Here is a 23,185-nt window from a genome sequence, read left to right on the forward strand (position 1 = left end):
ATCCGTCCGTCTGATTTTAAATCCGACTTCAGTACCGAGTTCCTAGCAACGTAGGTTACAACTGGACGTAAGTTTTACTACGTTTTGACATGTCTTGAAATTATGATTTTGTCAGAATTGAATGGAATTCATATATGATGTTCTTGACATGTTAGACATCATAGAATCGAAGTCAGATTAAGAAATGGGTTGATTATGGAAATGTTATGAATTGTTAGGATATATTGATTTATACCAGTCAGATTTGAATGGTGATTGAATTACAGATTGTAATGGACATGAGTTATGATTTGTAATTGATATCTGTTGATTTGGTATTGACGGGGATACTGAGATTGTACCGTTGTGCCGTTGATTTTGAATTAAATCCAAATTAATTAGATTGTTATTGATTTGGAAGGTATATTGATATGAGATTATTGGTATTACCATTGTCAGATTGAGGGATTGACAGAGTTTGGATTCCAGACCGAAACCGACAAACGAAAGGTATAAGTCAATGTGTATTGGGACATCGACTCAAGTAGGATGTACTTGGGTTTCCCTAAATCACATACTTATTATTTTTTTATCATTGTATTTAATTATTTGATTTAAATGCTTGTTCTATGGAGTTATAGGAGCATGCATTAGACGAGTAATCTTGTGATAGACGTACCTGATAGTGGCATGTAACCACGGGTACATTGCACGATGTCACAAGATATGGCGATAGACCACAGTCTATGACGGATGCGTCTCGACACTGGATGTTTGGTTATATCGACTTGGATAGAACTGGAGTCTTTTCTATTACTGGTTGTCGATATAGGAATGCCACATCTGGACACCGGGATCCCTAGGCTAGGATTGAGTCTAGTCTGAATCGTGGAGTCACGAGTATTGTCGACAGATTGATAGTGTTTACATTTCTGATTTTGATTTGTATTACTGTCATATGTTTCATGCTTTATATTGATTATATGATTGCATGTTCGTTGATTTATACTGGGATTTATTCTCACCGGAGTTATCCGGCTGTTGTCTTGTTTGTATGTGTACTTGACAACAGGTGGGACAGGTTCAGGGTCCAGGAGATGAGGAGATATTGGGATAGAGTGGAGACTACGGACTGGGATTGTATATAGGGTTCGAACACTTGATAGTAGATGTTTAAACCTTAGTTTGTACTGATTTGTAGTTGGTACAGGACTTGTACTTTATTATATACTGAGTTGTATATTAGATTGTTATCACTACTTTCCGCATTTAAAAAAAAAATTTAGACCCTGTTTTATAATTGATTAATTAGTCCCAATTATGATTAAGAACTTGATTAGCGTCCGGGTCCCCACAACAGGTGGTATCAGAGCGATAGATCCTTGAGACTGAGATAGGAGCTAGTGAGCGGGGTAGAATGAGGTTTCTTTCCTTGCTTTTGATTGCTAGCATGATTTACTGCTTTATAATACATGTTTATCTGTTTATCTGATTTGATTTGAAAACATGTGTTATTGAATATGAATTGGATCTAAATCTGGATCAGCAGTAAGATGATCGGAAGAGGATTGAAACCGGATTTTGTTTGGGATTGCTAACCCTTTTGAGTTTCAGATATGCCTCCGAGAAGAGTACCGGAACAGGGTAGTACATCGAACCCTCCTATGGACGTTACAGCCACTCCAATGGAGACACTGTTAAAAAGATTCCAATCATTCCATCCACCCACTTTGAAAGGAACCGAAAATTCAGTGGATTGTGAAAGTTGGCTGGATGATATAGAAATGATGTTTGATTCGTTGGAATATACTGATGAGAAGAGGGTGAAACTGATAAGACACCAATTGCATGATATTGCCAAGAATTGGTGGATCAACACAAAAAGGGCATTGGAACACCGAGGTACGATTATTACCTGGAGTGTATTTAGAACTGAATTCTATCAGAGGTTCTTTCCAGTGTCATACAGGAAGGACAAGGGAGCCGAGTTTGCGAACTTGAGACAGGGCTAACTTAACATCGAGGAATACGTGGCCAAGTTTTCTTCCCTATTGCGCTTTGCTCCACATGTGGCGGATCATGACGAGGCCGTGGCGGATCAGTTTATAAACGGCCTGAATCCGGAAATATTCACCTTGGTAAACACGGAAAGACCGAACAACTTTACCGATGCTTTGAATAGAGCCAAAGGAGCCGAAGCCGGTCTGATGAGACAGAGAGGAGCTTCGTTTATGCTTCCAGCACCGGGATTCCAGCAACCACCTCCTCGATTTGAAGGTGGCAGCAGTAGTGGCGGAAAGAAGGACTTCTTGAAGACGAGAGGAAAGCAGTTCAAGAAGTCAGGGAGCAGTTCTTCTAGTTCTGGGAGTCCTCGACAGAGCCAGAGCTATACCGGACCTATTTGCAATACTTGTGGAGGGAAGCATTCCACTGAGCAGTGCCGAGGAGTGTTTGGCAGCTGCCGTATTTGCAAGCAGCAGGGACACTTTGCTCGAGTGTGTCCCCAGAGAGGTGCCCAGGGATTCCAGACAGCTGAGTCATCGGGATCAGTGGCTCAGGCAGGTAGACGACCATCTGCTGTTCATTCTTTTCAGCCAGCACCGTCTACCCAGTCACAGCAGAGGCCAGGAGGAAGCCAGACAGTGAGCCAGCCTCCGAGACAGCAGGCCCGAGTGTTTGCTCTGACCGAGGAGCAGGCACAGGATGCACCTGATGACGTTGTAGCAGGTAACTGTTTTATTTCTGGTTATCCTGCGTACGTATTGATTGATACTGGTGCATCACATACATTTATTTCTGAGAGGTTTGCACTGAGTCATGCATTACCTATTGAGTCATTATCTGTGGTAGTGTCTGTTTCCTCTCCGTTAGGGACAGGTTTGATATCAGTAAAGTCTGTGAAATTTTGTACACTGCAGTATGATGGGCATAAGATTGAGTTGGACTGTATTGTGCTTGGGATATCTGATTTTGATTGTATTATAGGTATTGATACATTGACCAATTACAGGGCTACAGTCGATTGTTTCCACAAGATAGTGAGATTCAGACCTGAGATGGCTGAGGAGTGGAAATTTTATGGTAAGTGTTCTCGAGCCAGAATTCCTTTGATATCTGCAATGAATATGACACGATTATTGCAGAAAGGAGCGGATGGATTCCTGGTATATTCAGTTGATTTACTGAAATCGAGCCCATCACTGGCGGACTTGCCGGTGGTGTGTGAGTTTGCTGATGTCTTTCCGGATGATATTCCTGGATTGCCTCCGATTCGAGAAATAGACTTCAGCATCGAGTTGATGCCAGGAACAGTTCCGATCTCGAGAGCTCCTTACAGGATGGCACCGATCGAATTAAAAGAATTGAAAGAACAGTTGGAGGATTTACTGGCCAAGGGGTATATCAGACCAAGTGTTTCTCCTTGGGGTGCTCCAGTACTGTTCGTGAGAAAGAAGGATGGGTCGATGAGACTTTGTATCGACTACAGGCAACTGAATAAGGCAACGGTAAAGAATAAATATCCATTGCCTCGTATTGATGATTTATTTGATCAGTTGCAGGGTTCTTCGGTGTATTCCAAGATCGATCTGAGATCTGGATACCATCAACTGAGAGTCAGGGATTCTGATATCTCCAAGACCGCATTTAGAACCAGGTATGGACAGTATGAATTTATTGTCATGCCATTTGGTTTGACTAATGCACCGGCGGTTTTTATGGGGTTGATGAACCGAGTTTTTCAAAAATATCTCGATGATTTCGTGATTATCTTCATCGATGATATTCTGATCTATTCTAAGAATATGATGGAGCATGCGGAACATTTGAGAATTGTGTTACGAATTTTGAGGGCTGAGAAACTGTATGCTAAATTGTCGAAATGCGAGTTCTGGTTGAAACAGGTGATATTTCTGGGACATATTATATCAGGAGACGGGATATCTGTTGATCCCAGCAAGGTTGAGGCAGTGATTTCTTGGCCAAGACCGACATCTGTACCAGAGATTCGCAGCTTTATGGGTTTGGCAGGATATTATCACCGATTTATTAAATATTTCTCGAGCATTGCCAAACCGATTACGCAGTTGACTCAGAAGAATGCTCCATTTGTTTGGTCTGAGGAATGTGAGACCAGTTTCCTCGAATTGAAAAAGAGATTAACCAGTGCACCGGTGTTGACTATCCCGTCAGGTACTGGTGATTTTGTTGTTTATTGTGATGCATCTCACCGAGGATTGGGTTGTGTTTTGATGCAGCGAGGGCATGTGATCGCTTACGCCTCAAGACAACTGAAACCCCATGAATCTCAATATCCAATTCATGATCTTGAATTGGCAGCCATAGTCTTTGCGTTGAAAATATGGCGACACTATCTGTATGGTGAGAAGTTCGAGATTTATTCTGATCACAAAATTTTGAAATATCTCTTTTCACAGTCAGAATTGAATATGAGACAACGGAGGTGGCTGGATTTATTGAAAGATTTTGATTTTGAAATCAAATACTATCCGGGGAAATCTAATGCAGCAGCAGATGCACTAAGTCGAAAGGTATGTTCTCTATCCTTATCGACTATGGGAGTCTCGAATTTGATTGAGGACTGCTGTTTGTCTAGACTAGTATTTGAGACAGATAAGAGACCAATGAGATTATATACTATTCAAGCGGAACCAGAGCTAATTGTGAGAATTAAAGCGGCTCAGAAAGGTGATCAGAATATACAGAAGTCGATTGCTATGGTTAGAGCTGGACATCGATCGGAATATCAGGTTCAAAATGGTATTTTGTATGTGAATAATCGTCTTGTGGTGCCGAATGTTTCGGATTTAAGACAGCGGATACTGACAGAGGCACACAACAGCCGATTTAGCATTCATCCTGGTGGCAGGAAAATGTATAATGATTTAAAGACACAGTATTGGTGGAAACAAATGAAAGATGGAAATGGGATCACATTTCCATGGATTTTGTGACACCGTTACCGAGATCCTCCCCAGGTCATGATGCGATTTGGGTCGTGATTGATCGATTGACCAAATCTGCATGCTTTATTCCATACAAGATGGCATATAGATATGATCAGATGGCCGATATCTATGTCAGAGAAGTTGTTAGATTGCATGGAGTGCCGAAATCAATTGTTTCAGACCCTGATCCTCGGTTTACATCGCACTTCTGGCAAAGTTTGCAGCAAGCTCTAGATACGAAATTGCATCTTAGTACCGCATATCATCCACAGACTGACGGACAGTCGGAACGGACGATTCAGACAATGGAAGATATGCTGAGAGCGGTAGTGCTTGACTTTAGCACTGGATGGCAGGAGGCATTGCCTCTTTGTGAATTTTCGTACAACAATAGCTATCAAACAAGTATTGAAATGACACCATTTGAAGCGTTGTACGGAAAGAAGTGTCGATCCCCTCTTTATTGGGATGATATCTCTGAAGTTCCTGAGACTGGACCTGATATGATCAGAGATATGACTGAAAAAGTAAAACTCATTCAGAAGAAAATGAAGGCAGCCCAGGACAGACAAGCCAAATATGCCAATCTTCGACGTAGACCGTTGGTATTTGAGGCAGGAGACCGAGTGTTCCTGAAGATTTCACCTTTCAGGGGTTGTCCGATTTGGAAAGAAAAGGAAGTTGTCTCCACGATACGTCGGTCCTTATGAGATTCTCGAGAAGATAGGAGATCGTGCCTATCGACTAGCCTTGCCGCCTTCTTTATCTGGCATACATGATGTCTTTCATGTATCAATGCTGCGGAAATATCTCCCTGATGATTCTCATGTTATTCAACCAGACGAGACCGAGCTGGACGAGACATTGAGTTATGTCGAGAAACCGATTCGGATTATCGATCGTAAAGAAAAACAGCTCAGAACAAAGACGATTCCTCTTGTGAAAGTTCAATGGACTCGTCATGGTGTTGAAGAAGCTACTTGGGAGACTGAATCTGATACGAGACAAGAGTTCCCAGCATTGTTTCACTGATGTAAAATTTAATACAATTTTTGTATATATACTCCTTATTAATACGATTGATAGTGCATGATTTCGAGGACGAAATCGTATCTTAGGGAGGGAGAAATGTAATGCCCGGAAATTTAATCCTGGTAATCTGTAATTATTGAGTTATAAATTTGATATGATTATGAAAGAATTAATCGGGACACGAAATAAGATGTTATGTGAAGGGTGCGAATTGTTGGACAGAACAAGTGGCGCCCGAGCGGTAAGAAATGGCCGCTCGAGCGCCAAAGTTCGATAACAACACATCTTGGACAGAAGGTGTGGCGCCCGGGCGGTAGTTTTTAACCGCCCGAGCGCCAAAGTGTGATACGCCGAGCGTTGGACAGAAGATGTCGTGCTCGAGCGGTAATTTATTACCGCCCGAGCGCGAGTCATGCAAGATGAAAATTCGCCACTTGTTTGGCTGCATGCACGCGGATGTATATATATATATACAAACGTTAAAAATCCTTCACAAACAAGAATCGAAGGAAAACTTTGGCCAAATTGTTCCTGAATCTTCAAATCGCGATTGTGAGAAATCCGTCCGTCTGATTTTAAATCCGACTTCAGTACCGAGTTCCTAGCAACGTAGGTTACAACTGGACGTAAGTTTTACTACGTTTTGACATGTCTTAAAATTATGATTTTGTCAGAATTGAATGGAATTCATATATGATGTTCTTGACATGTTAGACATCATAGAATCGAAGTCAGATTAAGAAATAGGTTGATTATGGAATTGTTATGAATTGTTAGGATATATTGATTTATACCAGACAGATTTGAATGGTGATTGAATTACAGATTGTAATGGACATGAGTTATGATTTGTAATTGATATCTGTTGATTTGGTATTGACGGGGATACTGAGATTGTACCGTTGTGCCGTTGATTTTGAATTAAATCCAAATTAATTAGATTGTTATTGATTTGGAAGGTATATTGATATGAGATTATTGGTATTACCATTGTCAGATTGAGGGATTGACAGAGTTTGGATTCCAGACCGAAACCGACAAACGAAAGGTATAAGTCAATGTGTATTGGGACATCGACTCAAGTAGGATGTACTTGGGTTTCCCTAAATCACATACTTATTATTTGTTTATCATTGTATTTAATGATTTGATTTAAATGCTTGTTCTATGGAGTTATAGGAGCATGCATTAGACGAGTAATCTTGTGACAGACGTACCTGATAGTGGCATGTAACCACGGGTACATTGCACGATGTCACAAGATATGGCGATAGACCACAGTCTATGACGGATGCGTCTCGACACTGGATGTTTGGTTATATCGACTTGGATAGAACTGTAGTTTTTCTATTACTGGTTGTCGATATAGGAATGCCACATCTGGACACCGGGATCCCTAGGCTAGGATTGAGTCTAGTCTGAATCGTGGAGTCACGAGTATTGTCGACAGATTGATAGTGTTTACATTTCTAATTTTGATTTGTATTACTGTCATATGTTTCATGCTTTATATTGATTATATGATTGCATGTTCGTTGATTTATACTGGGATTTATTCTCACTGGAGTTATCCGGCTGTTGTCTTGTTTGTATGTGTACTTGACAACAGGTGGGACAGGTTCAGGGTCCAGGAGATGAGGAGAGATTGGGATAGAGTGGAGATTACGGACTGGGATTGTATATAGGGTTCGAACACTTGATAGTAGATGTTTAAACATTAGTTTGTACTGATTTGTAGTTGGTACATGACTTGTACTTTATTATATACTGAGTTGTATATTAGATTGTTATCACTACGTTCCGCATTTAAAAAAAAAAATTAGACCCTGTTTTATAATTGATTAATTAGTCCCAATTATGATTAAGAACTTGATTAGCGTCCGGGTCCCCACAATCATTTTCGTAAAACGATGATTAATAAAAATTAGTTATTGTAACAACACATTATACAATTGCGTTTTAACTGGTTTTTTAAAATAAATATTAAAATATCGTAAATTTAAAAAATTTGTAAAAATATTGCATTCCATGATTCGATACTCCGGATTCCTAATTTTTTTAAATTAAAAAAAAAGTCACGGATTCTATTTGTAAAAATATTTCATTCTGGGATTCAAAACTCCGGATTCCTAATTTTTTTAAATAAAAAAAATTCACGGATTCTTAGAATAATCCGTGACTTTATTTTTTAATAATATGTGATTTTCTCCTATAAATTGCACTGAATGAATTATGCATTAAGAATCGTTTGATGAGCACTTTGAGGTGCTTCAAACAAAATATTCTCCAAAAGCTGCAATATCTCGTGTTCTAAGAATGTATACATCGATGAATTAGATCGAGTTTGATATTAAACCAAGCAGAAAACACTCGAGATAATCTTTCGCTAAGAAACACTGATATATTTTGTATCATGTGTAACTGAATAACTGAAAATAACAGGAATCAGTTGTGACATATATCAATTCAGTTATGGTGAAAAACTGAACCGACAGATGCTCTTACTGATTAAATCAGTTTGAAAACAATAGTAAACAATTAAATACACAAGATATGTTTATGGATGTTCGGAGACTTCAAATTGTCCTACGTCACCCCTTCTACCACCTCGGGTAGGATTTTGTAGAAGACTTTAATTAATTACAACAAGTGTAATAAGCCACCCAGCTTAGAACTTACCACTGCTTAACTGAACTACTAGACTAGACTGAAGGCAGCACCTTTCAGTCAATACTTGTTTATCGTCTGTGTGTCAAAGACTACATAGATAAGTTTATTGTCTTTGTGCAAGACTGTATTTGAGTGGTGGTGAACAATGAATGCACCACGAAAGTGTTCTCACACACCGATAGAAGTAAGCTTCTAAATTAAGCTGATATGACTGAGTATTCCCTCTAGTTTCTTCTTGATTTTAAATGCTTACATGATATTTATTATATGATTAAATGTATGATTGCATGATTACATGAAAATATGACATGATTTCATTAAATTAAGGATTTGACGAGAATATTCGATAATAGGTAGGGAAAAGGAGACCAGAGACGACCAAGACAAGAATATGTACTTTTCATTAAATAATGGCAAGACTTCCTAATATGATTAAAAATGATTAATTTTCCTAAAAATGTTGGAGTTCGAATTATTTTACAAGTCGAGCTCGATTTTTCCCGGGAAGCCGGTTTTGGGCAAACAAGGAGTTTTAAAATATCAAAAATATTATTTTTTGGAAAATTATTTTATAAAATTTTATTATTTAATTAAATAATTATGATTGGGCCCAATTTAATTAATTTAAGTAGGTCCAATTACCCTTAGGCATGCAAGTCCAAAACCAAAGCCCATTTAACTTGCTAATTAAATTATAAATAAAGTCCTAGGTCTACTAAACCTCACAATTCCCTACCACCAACAGTCGTAAACACACCACACACACAATACATAATTTCAAAAATTTGGAGGAGAATAAAAGCTTGTATTCTTCGTCGTCCGGTCGTCCAACGTCGCACTCTCGTCGAAGATCGTATATTTGAGCGTTATAAACGCAAAGGCACGTTCCTAAACTCTTTTAAACATAATACGAATCATAATATGTGTGTGTTTATTGATTGTGCATGAAAAATAGTGGGGTTCGATTATTTTACGGTACGTTACATATTTTCAAAGTTTTTATGATTTTATGCTTGTTTTAAAAGAATCGTTATGAACCCAACGGACTCACTGCCAAAACATGATAAAATATGATTGAATATGAACAAAACATGATAATTATTGAAGAGTAAACAAGCTGGAAGTGGAAAGGGAAGAAAAGAACCGTGAGTTTTTAAGAGTTTGTGTGAATTTTGTGGGTCAAGTGGCTCGTTCCTTATGCATGGGGTCTTGGGGCTTGATCAGGGCTTGGGGTTGGGTCCTAATGGTCATTGATAGGTCCTAGTAAGAGTCCTAGCATGGCTAGGACTCGTGGTTCAGGCTGGGGAGGAGTCCACGAAAGCTAGGACTCTCCCCAAGCCTTCTCGCGACCAGCTGCTGTACAGGGGGTGCGGCTCGGGTTGGGGCTAGGCTAGGTGGTCCATTAGGGTCCTAGGGTGATGGACAGAGGTTGGGTCAGGGGCTGGTGTGGTTGGGTTGGCTGCTGGCTCGAGATATCGGGAGGTAACCAAGGAGAGGCACGCAGCTGCTGGTTTCTTGAACTAGTGGCTCGTTGCTAAGGCTAGGGCGGGCTAGGTTGGTCCAATAGGGTCAAGGGAGGTTGGCCAGGGGTTGTGTCATGGGTTGGTGTAGGGTGGCTCGACGTGGTTCGAGTAAAAACATGGAGTACACTTGATGTGCAACTCGCGCATGCAGCTGTTGAGGGCAGGGGGCTTGCAACGGTTTTTTGCGCTGGTTCAGGCTTTGGGCTGGTCTGGGCTAGGTCTGGGTGTGGTCTAGGCTTCGTGAGGGTGAGTGCTGGTAGATGGTCAGGGGGCTGTAAGGCTCCTAGAAGTAGAAGGAGTCCTAGTGCACCAAAACACCTCACACGCACACACGCATGCAATTGGGTCCAGGGTGCAGTGTGCAGGTGATTTAACGCGGGCCAGAGGCTGGTTCTTGGGATTGGGGCTGGTCAGTAGGGTTCCTAGATGGGTTGGCTCGGGGTTTGGCTCAAGGTGGCTCGGGCGTGGCTCGAGTAAATTGGGAGATGTCTCGGGTGGTTCGGTAATGTGTCAATTTTGAAAATTAGAAGGCTAAAATTGGAACCATGGGTGTGTTTCATGGCTCCCAATGGTAGGATAAATAATAAAAAGTTTAAAAATTGGGATCAAAATAACGAGTTTTGGAATTTCCGGAATTTAATCGCCGCAAAAAACGTTAATTAAAGAATTAATTGAAAAGCATAGTTTTAAGCTTAATAAAATTGGGAAATATTATATTTAAGCTTAAATAATTATTTGGAATTAGCCCTTGCCATTAAAAGATTGAAAAAAGATAAAATCGAGAATTTTTACGTCCAGGGGAAAAAAAGATAATTTTACACATAGAAAAATACTTAAAAACTTGGCGGCCTCCCGAAGGATCATAATCCTTGTAAAATGAAATTATATGATTTAAAATAACGATTTTGATGAAAATATGTATTTTTATAATTTATGATAAATCAGTGCAATTTATACTGTTTAAAATACTATTTTTGGAAAGTTATGACATTTTATAATTTTCAAGAAAAAGAAAAAATACTTTGAGGGATGTGAATTGACTATGATATATGATATATGATTTGTGGGGGATCCGTTTATGTTAAGGACGGTGAACTTACAATTTTATGCGGATGTTGTGAGGGGAAAAGGCCCAGAGGGAGTCCATTTACGGGAAAAAGTTCCAGAAGGAATCTCAACGATCGTATTTCTATGATGGAGCCTAGTACACACCCTCATGGGCCATGTGGAGCTGAAGACTGATCAGTCGACCGAGAATAAAAGCTAGTTACTTTCAAGGATCAAACTTCACCCAAAATGATATATGATTGAAAAGCTTATGATTAAAATGATTTTATGATATATATGATTTATGATGATGATTAAATCTATTTTTACAATGATTTATTTATGTTCAAAGCTTTTTTTAAATGATTTTTAAAGGATTTATTTATGCTTAAAAGTTATTTTAAAATGATTTTACGATTTATGATTTAATTATGCTTAAATGATTTTAAATGGTCTAATTATGTTCAAAAGATTATTTTAAATAAAAATATGATTTTTAATTCATGTGAATGTATATGTATTATTTTCTATCCATATTTAGAACGTGTTGAGTTTTTAGACTGACTAGGTTTGTTTGATGCATGATTTGATGATTTATGGGAGGCGCTAACGATTAAGTGGATGGAGTGCAGCAGTACAAACCCGATGTCCTTTATGTTTCCGTACTAGCTTGATAGATAAATGCATTAAAGATTTATGTTAAGGATTTTTTTAGAGATAATTTTTATGCTTTATTTTATTGTTAGTTGATCTATTTCAAGGTCGATTTAGGAGTTTGGGTTAGTCGATGAGTTAAGATTTATTTTATGAACTTGCGTTTTAAATTGGTAAATTATTATGATTCATGATCTTGTTAAATTATTTTATTTAGTAATTTATGATTTATGATTAGTAAAAAAAAATTGAGGTCGTTTCATCCCCCATGCACAATCTTCTTTGGTGTGAGCCGTTATATGGTGATCCCAAGAACCAGTGTCAATCCCAGAATATGTCTGAGTTGACTGTTCATCATCGTGATACATAAAATGTCCCACTTGATTTAAACCTAATGTTCTCAAACCTTGTGTTATTACCGGAATGACTGCATCAAAATCGCAATCACTTACGTTATGCAACACTGGCGATGAATCAACATACAAATACATGCAATCCAGTGTGAACAAATCAAACATTAATTGTAGACTATCATCATCTGTAATATAGACATGATCTTCAATGTAACGAGACAACGAGCTATAACAATATTTTGTTGACAATTTGATGAAAAATTTTGATGGATCGATCTCCAGCTTGCGATGCACATAACTCACCAGTTGGGAAAATGTAATAGACCATGAGATTTTAATGGGCCTGGTCGAGAGGATACTATATACAACCCTACCATCTTCATTAATGATATAGCCACCTACGTAGAGTAATGCCTTTATAGTATCCATGTCTGGAGCAAAAACTAAGATATTATGTATATAAATATAAAAAAATTTAATTATGAATTTATTATACATATATTAAAATATAAATTTTATATTGAATTAAATTTCAAAAATCACTTAGAAAAATTATTATTATTAGTTTTATTAAAATATATAGTCAAATCAATTTAATTACAAAATATATTTAATAAAACCTATATTTGTATTTATAATAATAAAAATAAGTTATGATTTATATTAAAAATTAAGATTTTAAACATATGTAATTATAATTTATACATATATTATTTTTTAATGTTAACAATTTTAAAAATTAAGAGTATCAATAAATTTTTATACAAAATAAAACATATTACACAGACAAAAAATTCTAATTTACAATATAAAGTTAAGTTAGCTGTTTTTGCAAAGCAACATATTTGCACGGGCCAGGGCTCGAGGTGTCACATTATCAAAGTTCTTTGTAGTTTCATAATATTTGTTACGTAACTCTGGTTGCATAAATTTATTATATCTAGGGGTGTGCAACGGTCGGTTTGGTTCGATTTTAATAAACTTCGGTTCGGTTTTTCGGTTTATGGTTTTTCGAATGCATAATCCTAAACCAAACCATTTTAATTCGGTCTGGTTTGATTTTTTTGTATTATGGTTTGGTTATTACGGTCGGTTATTACGGTTTGGTAGGATCGGAAAAGAGTTTAGAGGGGGAGGGGGGGTGAACGAACTCTTTCAAATTTTCTTGTTTAAAATAAGTTTTTCTTCAAACGTTTTTAGGCGGTTGAAAATTCTTTCTCAAACGGTTGGAAAGTTGAACCACTGATGAGTGCAGGAAAACGGTTCACAATTTCCAATGACGGTTCAAACAATTTAAGCAGACTTAACAAGTTGCGGTTAAAAAGGTAAGAGCTTGCGATAAGTAAACAACACAAGATTTTTATGGATGTTCGGAGATTTAACACTTCTACGTCACCCCTTCTTCCTTTTCCAGGAAGGATTCCACTAAAAGACTTTGGCTTTATAACGTATTTGCAACAGCCCAATCCAATCAGGACGTATCACACTGCCTGTATTGGAACTCTTAGTGATCACTTTATACTTCTGGATATTAAGAACACTCGGTTCACCAGATAACAAGACTTGATCAAATAACCAACAGGTTACTGATGAAAATAAAGGTTTGGTGTGAGTAGCACGAAAATGATCCTAAAAATGATGAACTGAATTTCTGTTTTTGTGCGTGCTGATTGAGCGATGAGGTATATGAACTTTAAGAGTGCTCGGAGATCTTTTCAAGTATGCAAGCAAGCTGTTGTGATTCAATTGTGAGCTGAAAAGAACTGACTTCTGCTTGGCAGACTCTTTCGTTAATATACACGATTTCTTTAACGTTCGGGAAGGACATAACAACGTTAACCTGATTCTCTGAACAAATGAGTCGCTATCGTCTTTATGAGCATTAAATATTCTTTATTGAGCGCATTTAATTTTCCTTTTGCTCAGCACCGTTCTGAAGCACTTTTCTTGAGGAGTTCCTTTTATAGAAACTGTATTAAGCATCAGAACATGCAGTCTACACTTGGTCTCTTTTATTTGGGATAAGATCATAAATACAGATCAATCTTGGAGCAGATGTATATACGTAGACTTCAAGATGTTGTAATACTTTGAATTCATTAAACCGGTCAGAGAATGTCTTTGATCAATAAATGATCCTTTAAATGATCCGGTTCTTATAAGCGGTTGAAACTCCTTTTAGCTTTGGTCGGTTAGAAAGATATACCATAATTTGAGCTGGACGGTTGAACTAATATATGTCACATATATGAACCGCAGTACTGTCTTGTTTTTGTCATACGTCAAAATTCTTGCTTCAACAGGTTTGTGTAATAAATTTAGTTATAAATGAAGTTGTGCGTTATAAATTTTTTAAAAAAAATAATAAAAAACCAAAATCAAATTGGTTTTGATTATCTTACAAAAATCAAAATAAAGTAATAAAAACAGACATAGCTATAATTCGTCTAACCAATTTGTTAAGTATATCACAAACATCAAAATAAAATAATAAAAAATATAGTTATGACAATCGTAAGCAATTTAGAATTTGGATATGTTGATAGTGAATAATTCCAGCATTGGATCCATCAACTCCTGCAACAAAAATCCTCATGTGTAGGGAAATTAAAATATCAACCTATTATGAAAAAGAATAAGTTCATATAAATTAGATCAACTTAACAAACCTGATTACAAGTCACAACTATATATCAATAAGACAGTAAAATAGTAAACATAATGAAATTACTTATATTATTTATTTTATTATTTATTATATTTAAATGAAATTACTTATTAATTATTTTATTATTTATTATATTTTAAATGGTCGGTTCGGTTTTTTCGGTTTTAAAATTTCAAAAACCGATAACCGAAAGTACAAAAAATCAAAACCATAACTGATCGAAAAACCGAACCAAAAAAACCGAAATTTATTGTCCGGTCGGTTTTTTCGGTGTAAACCGTTTAATGAACACCCCTAATTATATCATAATTTGTGTACATATCTCAAACTTCTTCCGATTTTTTTCTCTAATTTTTATCTAATTTATCTCAAAATTTAAACTATCTTAGTAAATCTGTATCTATTCTATCAATATCATATCTTAATAAAATATTTATTTATCTTTATCTTTACTTTTGAATTTTGAAATGATTAGATAATAAGAAGCCATTTTGGGAAAAAAATTATTTTAGAATAATCCCTATATTTTTTTACACAATTTACAAAACCATTTTTTTTTAAATATATAAACACATCTGTGGCAAAGACACTAATTATTATTATTTGCCAACTTCTCCTTCAAAAGTTGGATCTTATCATACAATTTATCCCTGGAAAACAACAAAAGTTAGTTTCCACATTTTTTTGAGAATGGATTTGGCATTAATCACGACGTTTGATATTTTAATCCCAAAGCTTGAGTTATAAGAAACTGAGTAGTTAACATCTGACTATAAGAACTTGAGTGGTTATACGTTTGTTAAATCTGATTTTTTTTTTTAATAAAAAACCAAAACTCATATCAAACTATAAGAAAAGCTTTAGGATTAAAATATCAATAGTTAGATATTAGTTTTGATTTTAAAAAAAATTAACAAACGTATAACCACTCAATTTCTTATAACTCAAACTTTAAGATTAAAATATCAAATGTCGTGATTAATGTCAAATCCATTCTCAAAAAGATGTGGAGACTAACTTTTAAATATATTGTTTGAAGATAATAAAATCTTTTCATCCGTAATTGATATATATATATATATATATATATATCACAATTTATATGATCCTAATCAATTTGAATGGAATGCCTATCTTATCTAGTTGTTCTCTACCCCATCATATATAATATCAGTTTGATATGCTGCACAGTTACCGTGCACACCTATGTGAACACCGATGAGGTGTCACCCACCTATTGGATGTGATGAAATATGGAAAAACTGCGCATCCAATAGGTGAGTGACACCTAATCGGTGCTCGCATAGGTATGCGGCATATAAAAAAAAAAAAAAAAAACACACACACACACACACACACACACATATATATATATATATATATATATATATATATATATATATATATATATATATATATATATATATATATATACACACACACGATCCTTGGGTTGATGTACCGTTTAAAGAATATAAGTCACATGAAGGTAAGTTCTCCATCCTGCCATATTTTTGTAAGTTATATGTTTATATTTATCATTCGCATTTTTTCACGATCAACAAGGGTTTTTTTAATTTGTTTTGCACACTCATGGGCTGTATAAAATAATGGATAGTTAATGATTATTCTATTTGATGGAATCATTGAAGATCGAGAAGAAATTCTAGAAAATGTCAAAAAAAATGCGCTGAGAAAAGGTATTAAATATAATTTCAGAAGATTATAATCTTTTGTATGGACAAAAAATGTCTTAATTTAATTGTATTCACTCGTTTATGACCCTACTTTAGACGGCGATGATAAGGACAAAATTTCTTATTTGAACTGGCCAATTAAACAGAGTATTTCAAGCAAGAATTTATTTTTAAACAAAAGTAACTATATATGCAATGACACCAAATAAAGGGCATAAAGGAAAGTTTTTTGAGATCGTACCATCTTAAGTTTATAACCTAACATTCGTGCTCTTGCTGAGAGTCGACGTAGTGAAAGGTGCGACCTAAAAAAGAGCTACCATTTGAAAAGGTGTGGGAAAGACGTCTAAAGTGGGCCGCGGCATACGTTGGCTTCTCAAAGGGTAGACAATATTAAAAATGTCTCTCATCGATATATTAAATTAATAAAGAGTGTCTTATAAACTCAATATGTCACTATACTCAGTGGGCAAACCTTCTGGGATGATAACAAGAGACCAAGTTTGGTTTTTAGAGACCCTGATATTCGCACTCCATAGTTTTGCACCATTATGGATGAAAGCAAGCTTCATGAAATGTAGAGGGTTCCCAAGGTAGAGAGTTATCTGTTAAGTAGACCTTTGGTTTGAAAATACCAACCTTGGAATGAATAGTCATTGAATGGAAATTCTTATGAGAGTGACCAGAGTCTGTCGAGATGATGGGTATAGGGCAGTGAGTGATGAGTCAAGAACAATTGTGGTAGAGGCTGGAGAATGTTGTGGACTCATAGAGACAGTGGTGGATGGTAGAGATTTGGAGAAAGAAGGGGATAAACCTGAGGATAGGGGAGCCAATACTCGAGAAAGAAATAAACCAGAAACAGAGTTAGTGTAGTGTAGAGACTGAAGAGTTATTGTGCTGAGAGAAGTGGAAGCTTTGTTCGTCAAATTTTACATGGCAAGAAATGTATAATCTGCCATCCAAACTCAAACATTTGTAACCCTTATGTTTGGCACTATATCCAAGAAATGTGCAGGCAGTGGATCAAAGAGCAAGTTTATGTTTGTTGTAATCTCTAAGACATGGGAAGCACAAACATCCAAAAGTTTTGAGAAAGAATAAATCTGGAAGTTTATTATATAACTTATGAAGAGGGATATCATTATCAAGAACAGAAGTTGGAAGGTGATTAATGAGATAAACTGTAGTTAGAAAGACATCATCCCAAAACGTCAAGGGCATGGATGCATGAGCAAGAAGAGATAGACCTATTTCCCACTTGGGTTTATGACTGTCACGCCCCGAGCCCGGACCCGCGCCTACGTGACTGCACAATGGGCCCCTATAGCAACTACTTCGTATTCGTCCTCGCTTTACGAAAATAATTAACCCAAGTTACTATAGAAGTCCATTGTAAGCCATTATAAACTCATTTTTAAATCTTTGATTTTTTGATGTGGGACAAGGGTATCACAATCACCCCTCCTTCAGAACGCGTCGTCCTCGTCGCGGCCTGACCCCTCGATCCACCAGCACCGAGGATCTAGAGGTGGCTCCTACAGGTTCAAGAGGTGGCTCCCGTCATGTAGCACTTTGCCCCGCAGGTTCAAGAGGTGGCTCCCGTCATGTAGCACTTTGCCCCGCAGGTTCAAGAGGTGGCTCCCATGCACGTAGCACTTTGCCCCGCATAGCACTTATTTCTCGGTGTTCCATGCCGGTGACCGGCTCTGGTACCATTCTGTCACGCCCCGAGCTTGGGCTCGCGCCTGCGTGACTGCACAATGGGCCTCTATAGCAACTACTTCGTATTCGTCCTCACTTTACGAAAATGATTAACCCAAGTTGCTATAGAAGTCCATTGTAAGCCATTATAAACTCATTTTTAAATCTTTGATTTTTTGATGTGGGACAAGGGTATCACAATAACCAAACATTTTTTTATCAGTATTTGGTTATAATTAGTTATTTAGTGGTATTATATTATCAAATAATGATTGTAATTTGTTGAATAATGATGAAAAACTGTAATTTTAATCATGGAAGTTGGCTTGCTTCATACGTGGCACATGTGGCGAGAATAAAGCTCATATTACATACATTAAAATTCATCTCATATATATATATATATATATATATATATATATATATATATATATATATATATATTTATTTATTTAAAAATGGGAGGATAAAAGTGCGTCGTTTTTCTTTATTTTGTTTGTGTATATTTTAATGTGTCTAATATAAGTTTTATTTTAAGTTATTCGATGAAAATAAAACTTATTAAAAGACCCAGTTGAGTTATGCAAAGAATTTAAGTGACTAAAACTCAAAACATGTCAATTTACAAGACTAAAATTTAAATTTTCTCAAATTATACCACTTGTCACAGACTAAGCCCTTTAAGTACTCGTGTGACCTTTGCTCCTCAACTTCGCCCCTGCGAGTGCTAGCAAAACAGTGTTATGTGTCGGGTTTATGTGCAAGTGACTTAAGTAAGATTGCTTCAATAGAACTTTGAAAAAGAGAATTGTAACTTGCAAGCGAGACTTCACTCTATTTATAATAGTGTCTTTCTTCAATGAACGGCTAAAATCTATTCGATCTAACGGTGGAGATCAATTCTCATGAAGTTTCTACCATCTACATAAATCTAGAGATATCTATCTATACACAATGAGAATTCTATACAAATATAGAACAAAAAATGTTTAAAGTTCTAGATGTCATTGAAACTTAAGACATCATACTTAACAAATTTGATGAATGTAATAGCTCGAAAAGCGAAAGTTGCCTTGTAAGTCCACCCTCGGTTCTATTTGTGTAAAAGTATATATAACTCGGTAACAATATAATACATATAATCAAAACCAACAGAATTATGGTAATGGGAATATATAATTGTGAATAAAATAATTTATGTATATTTGGAAGCAGAAAGCTACTGCAAGTTGACCTATGAGCAAAAAGACTAACTTAAACCTGCTTAAAAGTTATAGTTAGGTGTGATTTTTCCATTTGCACTCTCAAAATTTCAACGCCCACAAAGTCAAATTTAATTTCAAATTAAGACAACTAATTAGCTGCCCACCAACATTTTTTACACCAAACAACATGTTCATATTAATGATGAAAGAGATGTTCAAAGGTCCAGCGAGGCCGCCGGTACACATAAGCTTGCAGCAACTGAGAAAATTGTTTAAATTTTTACTTATAGGTGTGAGGTTTTGTTAAAAAAACTCGATCGAGGTTGTCATGTAAAAACACAATTATTAAGTTTCTTCTTTGCTGTATAAGTAGCTGACCATATTTGTTGGACCAATAAATTTAGAGCAGCTCACTCCTAAATTGCAAGGACTTTTGAGGAGAAAAGTGAGCCTTCTTCCACACATAATTTTCAACCTCGTGAATAAATTTTTCATTCAAACTTAACATATTTTGACCTTTCATGCAGATTGATTCTAATGGAGATCTCAAGTTTCAGAAGCTTACCTGAGTTGGTAAGATATTACAGATTCATGTGTCCTTAAAGTTGATTTTTCTGACAAGAATTGCTGTTATTATTGGCCAGGAAAAAATCTTGTGGAAATCACATTTACTTTGATTTCTCCGTTTATAGGGAATGGATGATCATTTTTTCTTCCAGCAATGGCCTGTTAATTCACTCGAAGAACTCGGTTCCATGCCGATTGCTTCTGCCTTTTGTCATGAAGATATGCATCAACCTTACTCACTACCGCCTTTACCAGACCTCAAACGCACAGCGGAATCGGCTCAATCTGTGGCCAGCAGACCATTGAAGCAGGTCAAGATGAGCCCATGGAGTGCTCCAAATAATTATGTCAATCATGATCCAGCAGGAAGTGTACTGATGCCTAAAGAGGAGACAATGTCTCCTTTCAGTATTCTAAATTTTCCCACCGAATCTGTCGTCTCCCAATCTTCATCAGAGAACAAGAATTATGTGCTGAGACCTTGTCAAGGTGCTAAAAGAATCAGCAGCAATACAAGGATTACTCAGGCACAGGACCATATTTTAGCTGAGAGGAGACGGAGGGAGAAGCTCAGCCAGAGATTCATAGCTTTGTCTGCTCTTGTCCCTGGACTGAAAAAGGTTCCCCTCTTATGTTTCCTGGTTTCATACCAATCATTCAAACGCTTATGATATATGTTTCGCCACGGGAACCGAAAAATCACTAGTTTCTTAAAATGAACTGTTTAATTGGTTGACCACAAATCTCTAGTTTCTTCAAATGAATCATGAAACAGCAGATTTTCTTGGGGATGTTTTCTTACAGATGGACAAGGCTTCTGTTCTCGGAGATGCTATCAAGTACATGAAACAACTGCAAGAAAAAGTCAAGTTTCTGGAGGAGAAAGACAGGAAGAAACCCTTTGAATCTGTGGTTTATGTGAAGAAATACGTGCATTATACTGACAGCGGTGATGAGAACCCTACCTCCGATGAAAGATTTTCGGGTGGTCCTATGATTACTGAATCACTCCCAGAAATTAAGGTTAGATTTTGCGACAAGGATGTCTTGATCAGCATTCACTGCGAGAAAAGGAAAGGATTGATTGAAAAGACGGTGTCTGAGATCGAGAAACTCCATTTATCAGTTGTCAACAGCAGCGTGATGTCCTTCGGAGATTCTGCTCTCGATATCACAGTACTTGCCCAGGTAATATTTATTCGCGATCATGAACAATTTTTTTTTACAGAAGTACTATTAGAGCCAATCTGAAAACACTTTCTTTTTTCTTTCTGAAATGTGAGTTCTTGCACATGTAAATCTTAAACATATAATTCAACTTTCATTGTTCCCTTGAGATTTCCGGATCGGTCCCAATAACCTGACATAAACTTGAAATTACATGCAGAAGGATGAAGAATTCACCATGACTATAAAGGAACTAGTGAAGAATCTATGCAGTGCCATCAAGCATTCCTCTGAAACGATCGAAGTTCCCACCTTAATCATTCATGGAAATAATCAATAACCGTAGCTTTTTAGCGACAGATTCTATGCTTCACCTGGTGCAGCCGATACTGTAGCATGGGGGTGATCACCGCATGTTTACGGTATGGGCCGTTGATTATCCACCTGGTGATCTACTCCTGGTGTGGCTTAGAATGCCCCGTACGTTTCTTAGTATATAATAATCTTTGTTTTTGTGTCGATTTTCTAGCTATGAAGATTGAAGCCTGCAAAGCCCTCCACCATTTCAAGCCATTAAATGACCTCCTTAATTACCCGAATCTTGTTTTCCTATGGAGTACATTTTTAAGAAGGGTTTTTTTCCTACTCTTTTTACATGGTTGAATCCATGTTATAGCTTACCCTTCTGTCGTAAAATGAACGCACCTCGTACTTCATAGGAGGCCTTGTTTTTTATGGGAGGTTGGAATTTTTTGTTTTTGTGGATGGATGGATGTATGGAAGACATTTGTAGCAGAAAGTTAGGTTGTAATTGGTCTGTGTTTTAGATGCCTACAAGAATGGTTTCTTCTAGGCCTCTTTTCTCTTTGTTACGTCTATTTGGTATAAAGAACTCGTGAACCTTTCGTGCTTCTAGTTTTCTTTTAATAAAATTTATTTTACTTTGTTATGTACTTTTACTGCTGATTTTGCTTATTAATTTGTTGATTCAAGGGTTATAAGTTTTTGTAGTTTGACGAGGGTAATCTATAAAATGTTTAAGGTTGTATTTGGATTTGAGGGAGTATGTGAAGGAATTATTTGAAATGACTTCAAAGTATAATCACTCATAACTAAGTTCATCCAAACAATTAAATAGATTCAAAATTCATAGCTTCAAATCTTTGCATCTAAACGTAACATAATAAGTCACTATTTTAACGACGATTTAAAATAATTTGTCGCTAAAATAACCGTCGCTCTTAAATGCATAGAGAAGGAATATAAAAACCATTGAAGTTAAATAAATATCGACAGAATTTGTATAAATTTTGTCACTAATTCATGTGACATAATTTTTAAATTAAATTACATCACAATTTTGAATTCTAAAATTCGACCTACGTTAACGACGGTTTTTTCAAAATTGTCTCTAGTTGGCTATATATACCCTTTCCTTCTTCATTTTTTTTCCAGTGGTTTTCTCATTTTCTCTCTGGTATGAGCGAGTTCTTACCTTTTTTGTACCAAATTTCATGCATTTTAATGGACACGGATTTCTCTGCATAGCAGAGGATTGTATTGATCGAAGTAATCTCTCGCGAAGAAGACTGTTATATTAGAAAACATTTTAACTCATATAAACTGAATAACTGAAAAAGACTAGATTAATTTTTGCATTCATCAGTTCAGTTATTGTGACAACTGAACTGACAGATACTCTAACTGATCCAAACAGTTTGAAAACAACATTTAATCAGTTAAATACACAAGATATGTTTATGGATGTTCGGAGACTTCAATTGCTCCTACGTCACCCCTTCTACATCCACGGGTAGGATCCACTAGAAGACTTTGATTTATACAACACCTTGTACAAACCCACTCAGCTAGGACTTACACTACTGTCTAAACTGAACTCTTAGCTACGACTGAAGCCAGCACCTTCCAGCCAACACTTCTTTAATGTCTAT

At 36.5% G+C, this 23,185-nt stretch overlaps 1 protein-coding gene across 2 annotated transcripts; it reads left to right on the top strand.

Moving 5' to 3' along the window:
• The first annotated feature begins 16,333 nt into the window (after positions 1 to 16,333).
• Positions 16,334 to 22,182, top strand: LOC140828763 (transcription factor bHLH18-like). Of its 2 annotated transcripts, none has more exons than XM_073191636.1 (5): positions 16,334 to 16,382; positions 20,027 to 20,072; positions 20,192 to 20,686; positions 20,871 to 21,254; positions 21,454 to 22,182. In XM_073191636.1, exons 2-5 carry the CDS (start codon positions 20,037 to 20,039, stop codon positions 21,571 to 21,573), a joined length of 1,035 nt encoding a protein of 344 aa, XP_073047737.1. In that variant the 5' UTR covers positions 16,334 to 16,382; positions 20,027 to 20,036; the 3' UTR covers positions 21,574 to 22,182. The 2 variants fall into 2 exon arrangements, with proteins under 2 accessions (XP_073047737.1, XP_073047736.1); XM_073191635.1 differs by lacking the exon at positions 16,334 to 16,382 and adding an exon at positions 19,828 to 19,944.
• The last annotated feature ends 1,003 nt before the right edge of the window (positions 22,183 to 23,185 follow it).

This window comes from Primulina eburnea, chromosome 1 (assembly GCF_022965805.1).
Source record: "Primulina eburnea isolate SZY01 chromosome 1, ASM2296580v1, whole genome shotgun sequence".
NCBI classification, from domain to species: Eukaryota; Viridiplantae; Streptophyta; class Magnoliopsida; order Lamiales; family Gesneriaceae; genus Primulina; species Primulina eburnea.